This window comes from Abramis brama (genome assembly GCF_963993115.1).
Source record: "Abramis brama genome assembly, chromosome: 4".
NCBI classification, from domain to species: domain Eukaryota; kingdom Metazoa; phylum Chordata; class Actinopteri; order Cypriniformes; family Leuciscidae; genus Abramis; species Abramis brama.
Genome location: NC_139966.1, coordinates 47,286,629 through 47,300,282, shown reverse-complemented (window position 1 = coordinate 47,300,282; position 13,654 = coordinate 47,286,629). Strand labels below are relative to the sequence as shown.

At 36.6% G+C, this 13,654-nt stretch overlaps 1 protein-coding gene across 1 annotated transcript; it reads right to left on the bottom strand.

Moving 5' to 3' along the window:
- Window positions 1–1,664: 1,664 nt before the first annotated feature.
- Window positions 1,665–5,964, bottom strand: rergla (RERG/RAS-like a). The gene is made up of 5 exons (XM_084112526.1): window positions 5,656–5,964; window positions 5,395–5,451; window positions 5,190–5,263; window positions 4,100–4,248; window positions 1,665–3,080 (listed from the first exon to the last, which is right to left on the bottom strand). The coding sequence occupies exons 1-5, from the start codon at window positions 5,705–5,707 to the stop codon at window positions 2,795–2,797; spliced, it is 618 nt and encodes a 205-aa protein (XP_083968652.1). The 5' UTR covers window positions 5,708–5,964; the 3' UTR covers window positions 1,665–2,794.
- Window positions 5,965–13,654: the final 7,690 nt, after the last annotated feature.

The following is a 13,654-nucleotide window of genomic DNA, read 5'->3' as shown; positions in this document are numbered from 1 at the left end:
AGCCATTTCACTCGGATAGACGTCACAATAAAACTTCTGTTTCATGCTGACTTGAAGTGATGTATTTCTGTTCAACTAGCTTCAGCAAACAGAATAATGAAAATAAAGATGGCTGTCAAACTAATTTTAAACCACTCCTCTATCCTCCTTTGTTTGGACAAACAGGCTGCCTCATCCCAACTCGCGCCATTGCCAATGTTATTATGTAGTTGGGTCCAACTGAGCCACTCAAACAAACAGATTGCAATTCCATTTGTCATCACTAGAGGTGCTAAACTTACACACTTCTTTTAAAACGCCACAAATGTAATGCAAACTGTCACAACAAATTCCGTCCTACCTATAACGGTAAGCGAAAAATACATGTTTAGGCATATTAGTTAGACGACGGGGGAGTTCACAAAGCATGACTTAAAAGTGAAATTCCCAGCACGTTTAGCTGTATGAGTGTTTATCCAGGAATCAATACGTGATGACAAGACCCTCATAAGCAAAAACTTTGTGTTTCATATCTCCCTTTGAATCGATGCTGCACAAACAGCCATCTGCTCCTCTCCCTTATGTTGATAGAGGTTTCTCGTCTTCGCTAGCTCCTGCAGGTATGAAAACTACAGAGACCCAATCCACACTTATCCTGACTCAAATATTACGCAGCATTACTTGCTGATGTAGGAAACTGTCTTGTTGGATGTTGGCCAGACGTCCGAAAGGTCAACGAAAAAGCATGATAGCTTGTCTTTGGCCTTGCCGGTTGCCAAAAGAATGAGAATTTGTCTCATCTGTTTGCTCAAATATCCCTTACAAAAATAAGTATACTTCAAGGTTATTTTATTAAGTATACTTAAGTAAATGTCAAGTATATTTTTTAAGTATACTTTAAGTAGCAAGTATATTAATATCTATGTACTAGTAGTATACTTGTATGTGTACTTGGGGCTAAAATGGCCATCTTTTAAGTGTATAAAGTATACTTTTTTGTGTAACAGTAGTAAACTGTGTACACAACTAGTTTACAACTACGTTTTTCGTACTGCAACTATAGAAGTGAACTTACTTGTATGCTGATAATTTACTAGTTAAATACTTATAGCTCATTTATTAGTATATGACTGCTACAAGTACAAGAACTTCTGTCAATATAAGTCAATACTTTAGTGTAATTTTAAGTATATTTCTGAGAAGTACATAAAACGTAGACTGAAAGTATACTTATTTTTTAGTTTAAAAGATGTATACTAACAGCACACTTGAATAAACTTCTTTTTTGTAAGGGTACCTTCAGAACAATGCTTGATTTTGATTTTATATCAAATAATTTTTTCTGTAGAAAAATCGGATGTTGTGTGATGACGTGGGTGGATGACAGGATGTTGATATGTGGTTGTTCTGGCTGGTTTTTACTCAATGCATAGTATGCACTACATACTACATCATACTCATCACATTGTATTTTGTAGTATGTCTTAATAGTAGCCTACTACTATGTTTCTGTAGAATGTTTTCAGTGTACAATATGCAACATTTTTGTGTGCGTGGAAAAAACACCTTTTGACAAACATACCATAGTATGCAACCAAAGCACACTGCATAGAATACTGGATCCCACAATGCAATGCATCCGACTTGACCTTCCATTGCCAGTGTGAGGAGGAATGAACCACAAGCAACATCAATTGATCTTTAATAGCATTTGTTTACTTTTTAAACAGTTTTAATAGTATTAGTAAATTAGTAAATAGTAGTAGGCTACATAGTGCATACTGTGTATTCTATTACACACATTATTTAGGACATTGAAAGTAATTAGCATTTTGCACAATACTGCATGTACTATGTATCTGGTAATTTGTAGTACAAATTAGAACAAATAGTGACTCATCGCTTATTTGTTTGGTGCCTTTCCAAAATCGGAGTCTGTTCTACATTATCTCCTGACTGTAACATGCAAACTTGCTACCTGAAGCAAATCAGTTGCACAACATTCAAGATAATGCTATTTCTGGTGAGCATGTTTGATAAAGTATTCAATACTGCATACCTATCACTTATGCTCTGGACATAGGTCAGTTGTTTCCCAATTTTGTGGAAACAAATACCTTTAGATGTGAATTCCTAGAAGATGAAAAGATGCTTGGTCAGTACGGTCACATCATTTTGATGCACAGATGTTTATATTTTTCATGAATTTGAAGAGATTTCAAAATCCATAAACGACACCATTAGTCAGTCATTGCTGGCATCATACATTAAACATTTTATCAATAACTACATAGCAAGCTAACAATATTTCACAACTTCAGAGTTAGTGTTTTTTTTTTATCTGCTGTTTAAACATCAAAAGAAGTGATTAAAGAAACATTTAAGGCAAAGAACAGAGATGTGCAGCTGTACACAGACGTAAAAAAATAGGTTATTATATTTTGCATAAATAAAATTAAGCCTATTTTAAATGTTTTGCATTGTGACGATTTATTTGTGACAATTCAGCGCATTTTCTCATTACCACAATGAGAAATCATTACGGTAATGAGAATTTATGAGGTAATTGTGCTTAATTGTCATGAAAATATTGTTGCAATGCAAAAATCACAATTATCAGGCTTCATTTTCTTTAAGCAAGGAAACAATTTGTTTTCGTTTGACTTTGGGGTGAAATGTGTCCATGTTCTAGATGTGTTTTGTGAGATGCACCCGGTAATGACTGTGTGGCCAAGACAATAAGCGGTGAGGAACTATCTAAACAAGTTTGATGCATCTCATCTCTCAGTCCTGCAACAATTGTCCAAGTTCGTTCTCAAACAGATTTCCGCCGTTTTCCAAAGACGTTGTTGATGAGTTTGGCCATGGACTTTGATCCGCTGGGGCGACGGCGGCGCTCCTTGGCTTTGCCTCCCAGACTGGCATTGCGCACGATCTTTGAGAACATGAGCACCACCTCCTGGTAGTGTTCCGCAGCGGACAGCTCGTAAAACTGGCATCGGCCCTCTGACGCCAGCCTCTGGCCTTCCTCCCGGTCCACCTCACGCATGTGGCACAAGTCCTGCTTATTTCCCACCAGGAAGATCACAGAGTCCGTGTCCCTGGGGTCAGAGGAGTAACAACAGTGCTTAGGATGTTTCATTGTCCGCTACAGTTAGCCAACTTTTTCAACTACACTTGCATATGGGATGTCTAAATTTCTCTTAAAAAGCCACCAAATTCAGAACACAACATCATTTTTCTTTTGATTAGACGAGTCACCATGAAATCAAAATGGACAATTCTTATTTATTTTTTTATGGAATATTGCAGTGTTATTATAAGTGATTTATCCGTGCACATCTTTTTTTTTTTTATAAATTTTTTTATTCATGCACCCTCATAATCTTTAATTAAAATAACCTCCCCTCCCTCTTGCAGTGACATCTCTTCTCTTCTCTGATGATGTGTTTACCGGCGCGAGGGCGGGACAACCTGTCACTCACATGAGATCGACCAATAGCAAACCACAATCATCCAACGATCCAATCAATTCCTGATGGACAAAATCAAGCCGCGCCCTACATGGTTTCTTGCTCGATAAGTCGTTTCACTTGGATATACGTCACAATAGGGAAGAAAAGACTATCGCAACTTCTGTTTCATGCTGACTTTAAGAGAAGTTTAATTTGATTGGCTGATGTTTCTCCTTGCTGCTTAAATTAATTCACTATAACCAAAGTAAAAGAAAAAGCAGGAAAAGTCTGAAATCGCAATTCATGTAAATGATGAAAAAAACTAATCAACCTGAATTATGAATTGAATACATCTTAATTGAAAACACAAGCCCATTCAATATTCCATCTATTTCTGTTATAAAGTGAGTTGTCCAGTGCATCTATTTCATCACTGAAAATTTTTCAATAGCCAAGGATAAACTAAAAATAGATATTTTTCATTGAGTCACCAGCTCATCCACCCATCAACACCACCCACAGTCAATTCAACAATCCTCCTCAATGCAAACCCAAGCTGGTGAATTATACACCCACATAAGAGCAACAATCATACAGCATATGGACAGAAATAGGCACACCTTCTGTTGCCTGAGGATGTTGTTGTGAACTTAGAGAACCGTTACCTTTTAGTCCCACCCAGGTGAAGCTCTCGGATCAGGTGCACTATGGCTTTGGCCGTGAGGAAGGAGGAACGATCGCTGATGTCGTAAATGACCACGAAGCCATCAGCCCAGTGGATCTGCTCATTGAGGGTGGATTTCCCCTCGCACGGCTGCAAAGAAACCACACATGCATTATGTATTTAAAGGAACATTACCACAAAAAGTTTAAATGCAAAAATCTGGAGCACTTAAAAAGAAAGTGAACAGGGCCAATCTGTAAACGTTAAAATACTCACTGTTTCAATAGTATAACCACAAGACTTAACTGCTATACTTGATTTCAGTGTGGAAAAACCACTTACTAACCTTATGTGTAAAACTATTTACAACAGCAATATTCATTTAACTAACTAAACATCACTGATTACACAAAATGGGATTGTGTGAGGAAAAACAGGATAATCGACTGGACCCCCAAGATGCACAGATGGCATCCAATCACATAATGGGCAACAGGACTGATTAAATAATTGGATTTTATCAAAGAGGAAAACACAGTTTTCCTCCTAGACTGTATTTACCTCATTTTTACCACATTAATAATATATATATATATAAAGCTCAAGAGGACAAAGCTTCATCTCATATTAAATCACTCTTGTGTGGTTATATAAGGTTTATTTCCAAAGAATAATACAAGCGTACAGTGAGCAGAGCTGCTTGGTGTATTATATGCTGCTGGTTTTCTCTTAAGCTTGTGGAAAGATTTCATAAGCAGCAAAACCCTCTGCAATACGCATTAATGCCAGGAAGACAGACAACACTTGCTTTCTACAGGATACATACTAAAAGTTTTTGATGATGCCAGGTCTCTGGGAAAAGTCAAGACTAGTAAAGTGTACAAGATGAGGCGATACATTACAATCCATACAATGTTTTTCTTTGCTTACAATGAAGTGTTCAAATGCCTGTTCAAACAGGCAAAGGTTAAGTGATCTTAAAGAAAGATCTGTTATGTCACTGGAATATGCAGTAGCACACTAAGCCACAAGATGCTTATGTAGTTATTGCCTTGATTACTCCAGCTAGTTACAGTTAGATGTCCACATACCTGAGAACAGGGGTCATAAAGTTCAAGATTGAGCTGTCTTCCATCAATAGACATGCGCTTTCTGTAAATGCATTCTGTAAAGGCAAGAATAGATCACATCAGACGCAAAAAAGATTCCAGCCTATGTTCTGCACACTTCTCCAAACCAAATGCACCCCCATAAACAATAGGAAAAAATGCAATCTGAAAACAGTATCACACATACCTGATGATGATGCATACTCTCCAATGAATCGCCTGGTTAAAAATCGAACAATAAGTGCTGTGGATGTGAAGAGTACAAAAGATGAAACATACAAAACACACACACACACACATGCATATATAAATAAATGTAACATTAAAAATATTACAGGTTTTTTTTTTGTGTAAGTATTTTTGTAAATATTTTTCTAACTTGCATTGCATAAAAACAACCTTTTTTTTTTTTTTTTTGGATTGAATTAAATACAAATTATAAATATACCTGATTTCCCGACACCATCGGATCCAAGAACTGCAACTTTTATGTCATTCATTATTTTTCGCAGGAACGCGTCCAGATCTCAAAGGAATGAAACTCAAACGCCCCTATCCAGTTCAACGCACGCTCCACATTTCAGTCAATCTGACTGACAACGCTTTAAAAAAAACACTGGAGAACGAAAGTAAGAAGGGACTGATGCATCCTTTATACCCTTGTTGATCTCGCGCAGGTGTTCGTCTGACTCGCATGGGTTTGTAGCGCTGCCTCTCCAATGTTGCGCAGCTCGAGCATTATGAGGATCCTGACGTCACGCTGACGCAAGCCACAGCTGGAGCCAAAACATCGCAGGCTCTGAGTGTGTGTGTGGAAGGATAGCTCTTTGTTGCCATGTTTTTGCCACTTTGCTTTTGCATTTGATTAATGGTTCTATTTGTTTACAAAGATTCACCAACATTCTGTTCTTGAATGAAATATTAGAAAACCATTATGCTATAAACTAATACACTATAAACATTAAAAAGGATACATAAATCAGTTTTAAATTATTATGCATGTAGGTTTACCAAACAATTAGTGTTTTATAAAATATGAATAATGGATTTAATAAAAAAAAATAAAATAAAAAAAGATATGGCCTAAAAGAGGTTTTAGTACGTACACTCTGTATATTAGTGGCCAAACTTGATGTCTGGAGGAGATATTTGTTTTTAATGACCCTTCTTTAAACCATCAAAATACGAGGAAAATATTTTATATATATATATATATATATATATATATATATATATATATATATATATATATATATATATATATACACATATATATACACATATATATATATATATATATATATATATATATATATATATATATATATATATATATATACACTGCTCAAAAAAATAAAGGGAACACTTTTTAATCAGAGAATAGCATCAAATCAGTTAAACTCCTGGGATATTGATCTGGTCAGTTAAGTAACAGAGGGGGTTGGTAATCAGTTTCAACTGCTTTAGTGTTAATGAAATTAACAGCAGGTGCACTAGATGGGCAACAGTGAGACAACCCCCAAAACAGGAATGGTTTTACAGGTGGAGGCCACTAACATTTTTTCCCTACTCATCTTTTCAGACTGTTTTTCACCAGTTTTGCATTTGGCTAGGGTCAGTGTCACTACTGGTAGCATGAGGCGATACCTGGACCCTACAGAGGTTGCGCAGGCAGTCCAGCTCCTTCAGGATGGCTCATCAATACGTGCCATTGCCAGAAGGTTTGCTGTGTCTCCCAGCACAGTTTCAAGAGCATGGAGGAGATTCCAGGAAGACAGACAGCTACTCTAGGAGAGCTGGACAGGGCCGTAGAAGGTCCTTAACCCATCAGCAGGACCGGTATCTGCTCCTTTGTGCGAGGAGGAACATGATGAGCACTGCCAGAACCCTACAAAATGACCTCCAGCAGGCCACTGGTGTGAATGTCTCTGACCAAACAATCAGAAACAGACTTCATGAGGGTGGCCTGAGGGCCCGACGTCTTCTAGTGGGCCCTGTGCTCACTGCCCAGCACCAGGGAGCTCGATTGGCATTTCCCATTGAACACCAGAATTGGCAGGTCCGCCACTGGTGCCCTGTGGTTTTCACAAATGAGAGCAGGTTCACCCTGAGCACGTGACAGACAGGAAAGGGTCTGGAGAAGCCGTGGAGAATGTTATGCTGCCTGTAACATCGTTCAGCATGACCGGTTTGGTGGTGGGTCAGTGAGGGTCTGGGGAGGCATATCCATGGAGGGACGCACAGACCTCTGCAGGCTAGACAATGGCACCCTGACTGCCATTAGGTATCGGGATGAAATCCTTGGATCCATTGTCAGACCCTATGCTGGTGCAGTGGGTCCTGGGTTCCTCCTGGTGCACAACAATGCCCGGCCTCATGTGGCGAGAGCATGCAGGCAGTTCCTCGAGGATGAAGGAATGATACCATTGAAGGGCCACCACGCTCACCTGACCTACATCCAATAGAACACCTCTGGGACATTGTGTTTCGGTCCATCTGACATCACCTGGTTGCACCTCAGACTGTCCAGGAGCTCAGTGATGCGCTGGTCCAGATCTGGGAGACCCCAGGACACCATCCGTCGTCTCAGTAGGAGCATGTCCCGACGTTGTCAGGCATGCATACAAGCACGTGGGGGCCATACAAACTACTGAGAACCATTTTGAGTTGCTGCAATGAAATTTCAGCAAAATTGACAAGCCTGCTGCATCATTTTTTCACTTAGATTTCCGGGGTGTCTTTGAATTCAATCCTCTGTAGGTTGATTATTTTCATTTCCATCAAACGATGTGGCATCCTTTCGTTCATAACACATTACCCAGTCCATATTAGTATAGATATCCAGCATGATATTTTTCCCCATTGAGATCTGATGTGTTTTCAAAGTGTTCCTTTAATTTTTTTGAGCAGTGTATATATATATATGTATATATATATGTATATATATATATATATATATATATATATATATATATATTATATTTTAACAATGAGGGAAGAATAAAACACTAAACTTGGTTAAGATAGTTATCTGACAAAAGTATTTGGCAAGAAAAGGCAAACTACAGCTACAGGTTTTATTTTACTATGCAAAATAATGCATATAAAAACAGGAAAAAAGCATACATTGACTAAAACATAATCAGTTATTAATATTTCATTGGTTCACTCTTGTTTTTTTGCATGCATTCATAAATTCTTTGTGTGACAGCCTTGCCAAAAATGTTTTACCATTGTGTTATCACAAATTAAAAAATCTGTGCACTCCAAGCACAACTACGCAATATTTAATTTTATATATTAAATTAAAGATATCAATTTTCCTAGGCCGGACATCACTTTTGGCCACTACTGTACATACATACATATTATATATATATATATATATATATATATATACACATACATATACATATATACATATATACATACATACATACATACATACATACATACATATATACATACATACATATATACATACATACATATATACATACATACATACATACATATATACATACATACATACATACATACATATATACATACATACATATATACATATATATATATATATATATATATGCTACATACATACATATATATATATATATATATATATATATATATACACACACACACATACATGTATATATATACATACATATATATATATATATACGCACACACACACATATACATACATGTATGCATATATATATACATACATGCATATATATATATATACATACATGCATATTATATATATATATACATACATATATACATATATGAACGCATGCGCACACACACACACACACATACTTAAAAACATGTTGTTTAAAGCATAACTAGTTGAAGTGTGAATGCAAGAATAGCATCTCTTCAGAAATAACAAATAGCTGCACTAATTGTGACGTCTGTGGGTGTTGTTTGGACCTTCACTGATTGAGTGTATGTGGAACTGTTATATAAGCTGCTGGTCCCACACATAATGACGCACACATAATAAACATTCACCAGGCGAATGCAGTTTAAAGCATATCTGCCACATTATCTCAAACAGAGGTTTGCCAATCAACAAGTCAATCTGATGGGTCGAGAAACAAATGCATATTAATTGCATTTGAGTTAATACTGCTGCTGTTTGTTGAATGTCTGAAAGAGCAATGCAAGGCCAAGTGGATCACTTATCAAGAGCTATTAAACTAACAGAATAATCAGTGATACCAGAGCCTAGATGTGTGATTAGAGGCTGTTGTTGTATCATTAGATTCATGATAGGAACTGCAGACAAAAAAAAAAAAAACACTCAGAAACATCGCACATTGTGTTTTATATGTGTGATACAGAAGAAAATGAGATGTTGACTAAATCATATGGGCAAAATGTTGACTGAATCATACCTGATCTTATGAAAACGCAAAATCAGATTATCATGCATGCTGTATATTGTTTTCCTTCCTTCTTTATGTTTCTAAAGCAATCTCTCTTTTTTAATATGAGAAATGAGGTGTAGGGCCTTGATTGCCAGATACTTTTTCTTGTGTTCTTTCCGTGGAGCATTGATCAAAGTGGATTATAGCTGAATCTGGTACACTTGATTCTTTTCAGATCTACATTTGCGAAAACCACCAGTCAGCTGAGGTCAGCCTGGAAACCCCTCAAAGCAAAGTTTTGCTGTTTGTCTTCAAGAGTGCACATACAGGACATGGAAAATGGTGACCTGTATGGGATTATAATTGTTTGCTATTTGAACAGGACATCTTGTTAAATCGATTGTCATGAAATATACAATTAACAATGAGCTACTTTGGTGCTGCAACACTACAAAAGCATTTCATTTTGACAGCCACTAATGTACAGGGATGAATTTGTACATGTTGGTTATATTCAGTATGAAATATAGTCAACTACTTACTGATAACATCACACAGCTGCTGCAGATTTGTCGGATGCACATCCATGATGCGAAACTCCAGTTCCACTATTTCCCAAAGGTGCTCTATTGAGATCTGGGGCTATGGAGGCCTTTTTTTTTTCATTGGCAATTTAAAAAAACCCAGTTTGAGATGCTTTGAGCTTTGGGACATGGCGCGTTATCCTACTGGAAGTAGCCATCAGAAGATGGGAACACTGTGGTCATAAAGGGATGGACATGATCAGAAACAATACTCAGGTAGGCTCTGGAATTCAAATGATGCTCAATTGGTACTAAGAGGCCCAAAGTGTGCCAAGAAAATATCCCACAAACCACCACACCACCAGCAGCAGCCTGAACCGTTGATACAAGGGAGGATCTGAATGTCACAGCAGAAATTGAGACTCATCAGACCAGGCAATGTTTTTCCAATCTTCTATTGTCCAATTTTGGTGAGACCGTGCGAATTGAAGCGTCAGTTTCCTGTTCTTAGTAAACAAACTACACACTGTGACTACAGCATGATGTAGCCTGTTTTTGATTAGACTGACAAGAGGTTACTAATTCACTTTAATGCTATAAAAGTTACTAATCTGAATCAAGAGGTGAACAAAGAAGTGAAGGTGAGATCATTAGTAGATACTGCTTTTTAGAATTACTGATAACATCAGCTCGATTTCAGTTGAAAATGCTAAACAAACAGGATAAAAATAAAGGAAATTAAGGCTAATGTGCTAAACATGTAAATCCAGTTCATCAGCATCAGACTTCAGAACAATAGCTGCAGTATTTATAGGCGAGGAAGCTCTCAAGAGAATGTCTGAGGCTTTCGTTTGGTTTGGACAGAACTTGAAAGCACCCCTCTAAATTGAACATATCTGTGAGGATAAATGGCAATTCATAGTAGCAGAGGCATTTTAACTCTGTGGATATTTTTCAAACTAATCCACGTAGACAGTAAAGCTCTGGAGGCCAAAATACGGCATGAAAGTGAAGGAGAGGGAGGACGAACGTTTGCTATATTCTTCATTGGCTTTTTGAGCTCTCTCATTGCTTTTGAGAGAAACCCTTCGACTGATCTATGACTTCATTTTCATCTAGCCGGGAGCTGGAATTATTCTTCCCTCCCAAAAATCAATATTTCTCTACATTTGAGAGTTTTTGCTTTCCATTGTGTCTTATAGGGAACAGAGCAATTCCCTCACTGAGGGGAATTAATATGTGCACAGTTTGACTGTATATATCCTGTGCATTCCCTCTGGAATTTGATTAGATCAGGAAAGAATGGGTTACTATCATCGGCTACTCAAAACAAGCAAAAATGAGAAAGAATGATCAAGGTTTTCAAAACGTACAGGGCCAAACTGACGCCACTCGACAACAAACATAAGATGAGGGAATTAAAAAGCAATTTACTACTAGAAATAAAAGACAAATACTGGGCCTGAGTTAAGCGGGAGGACAGAAGGCTGTTTATATTTAGGCAACATGTTTAAAATAGGCACACACTGATTTCTCAAAGGCTGTGTGTCTCATAGCAACAGGCTAATATGCCATAGATGGAATTCTCTCCGAAAGAAGAAGCAATATTTCTAACATTTTCCAGCTGACCAGTCACCACTGACAAGTCCATTTCATATCTAGGCTGGCTAGTATAAATATTATGCTTACTTGATGCTCCTTACTTCTGTATTTTATTTCGTAAGCAATAGCACTTTTCTAAAGAAAGCCACCATTGAAACAGTTATCAGTTCCCAGTGTCATCCATACACACTCCAGAATAAAAGAGAAAATTATTATTTACAGCAACACTTGATCTTGAAGGGTCAGAAAACACTTATGTAATGGAACAAGCTAAAGTTCAAACCAAAGCCCTGCAATAATGGGAATAATAAAAGATGCAAACTTAAAATGAAGAATGGTGTAAGTATACATTACAGCGCCCATGTTATGTAGGCTATATTACATATTATTATAAGAAATTGGGGGTGGTTCTTGGCAGTGTTGTTATTGTTATTGTTATCTGATGTGGCTCGGTCCCTCCTTCATTGCAAGAATTGTTCACCTTTTTTATTGTCCGGCAGTTGGGAATCGTAAATGCTCCTCAAATATAATATAATGAAATATAAATATAATAATATAAGCTTTGAAATATAAGCTTATTCATTAATTGAACTTAAAATAATCATGTAATCTCAACTTAAATATTTTTAGTAGCGGAAACTTGGCCAGCCTTAACTAGCTAATTCAGTAAATGCTAATTTACTAATTGGTAACAATGCTTTAATAGCATTAGCAATTGCTGATTAAGTATGACAATATAGAACATTTAACATACACTGTAAAAAAAATCTGTAGAAATTACAGTATTACTGGCAGCTGCTTGCCAGTAACTTACTGTAGATTTAAATTGATGTTATTTACTGGCAACAGTTTGTTCAAAGTTAAATGAACATTAAACATTAACAAGTCTTTATCTTTACAGAATAAAACTAAAATAACAGCCTCATGCAAAGCATTGTGGGAACCAAAATCTGAAGGGAAAAAAAACAGAAAAAGGTTGATGAAGATTTCTGGTTCCCAGAATGCTTTGCATTAGATTGTTATTTTATAGTTTTATTCTGTAAAGACAAAGACTTGTTAATGTTTAATGTTCATTTAACTTTGAACAAACTGTTGTCAGTAAATAACATCAATTTAAATCTACAGTAAGTTACTGGCAAACAGCTGCATAACTACAGCAATTTTTTTACAGTGTATATCTGTTCTCAAACTAAGCTTGAGAACAGATATATGTTAAATATTTTATATTGTTGTTCTTGTCACTATGATGGCAATCTCTTAAAAGCACTTATTTTAAATCCAAATTGTAAGATATAATAGCCTACCTGTTTTGCCCACTTTAACAGTTTTTTCTTTTAACATTCTGTCAGTGAATGCAATTTTACGGGGTGGATACCAATTCCATTGCCAATGTATTAACAGGCTGGCACACAATGACCTGTGAGATTGAATTCAAAGATCATGTGCACCTGCTTTTCATACAGAGCAGCGCTGTACTGCACAAAAAATCCATTTGGCCCAAATGTCACGCCTCTATTTTTTCTCTCGGCATAAGGAATCAAAAAGGTTACTGCTAAAAAGAGAAAATACAAAAGCAAATGGATGCAATAGTCAATATTTTTTAGGATGGTATTTTCTATTATTTAAATCATTACGGTGTAATTTTATAAAGATAAATGAAGCGTAAAAATCGACAAATGTATTTTAGCTTATTGGCATTTTTTGTTACACCCAAAAATAACAACTCAAACCACAGTTACAAAATCACTCAATAAAGCCTGTATTTGAACAGAAGCCACAAAAACCAACTCATACCCAAACAATACACTCCCAAAAGTCAGCCCACACAAACAAACGTGAATGCTAATCTTGCTCGCTTAATCTTGAAGAAAAACAGGCCGTATGCCATTACAAATATTTGTAAAAAATAGCATGAGGGGTTAGAACTGAAAGTGAGATG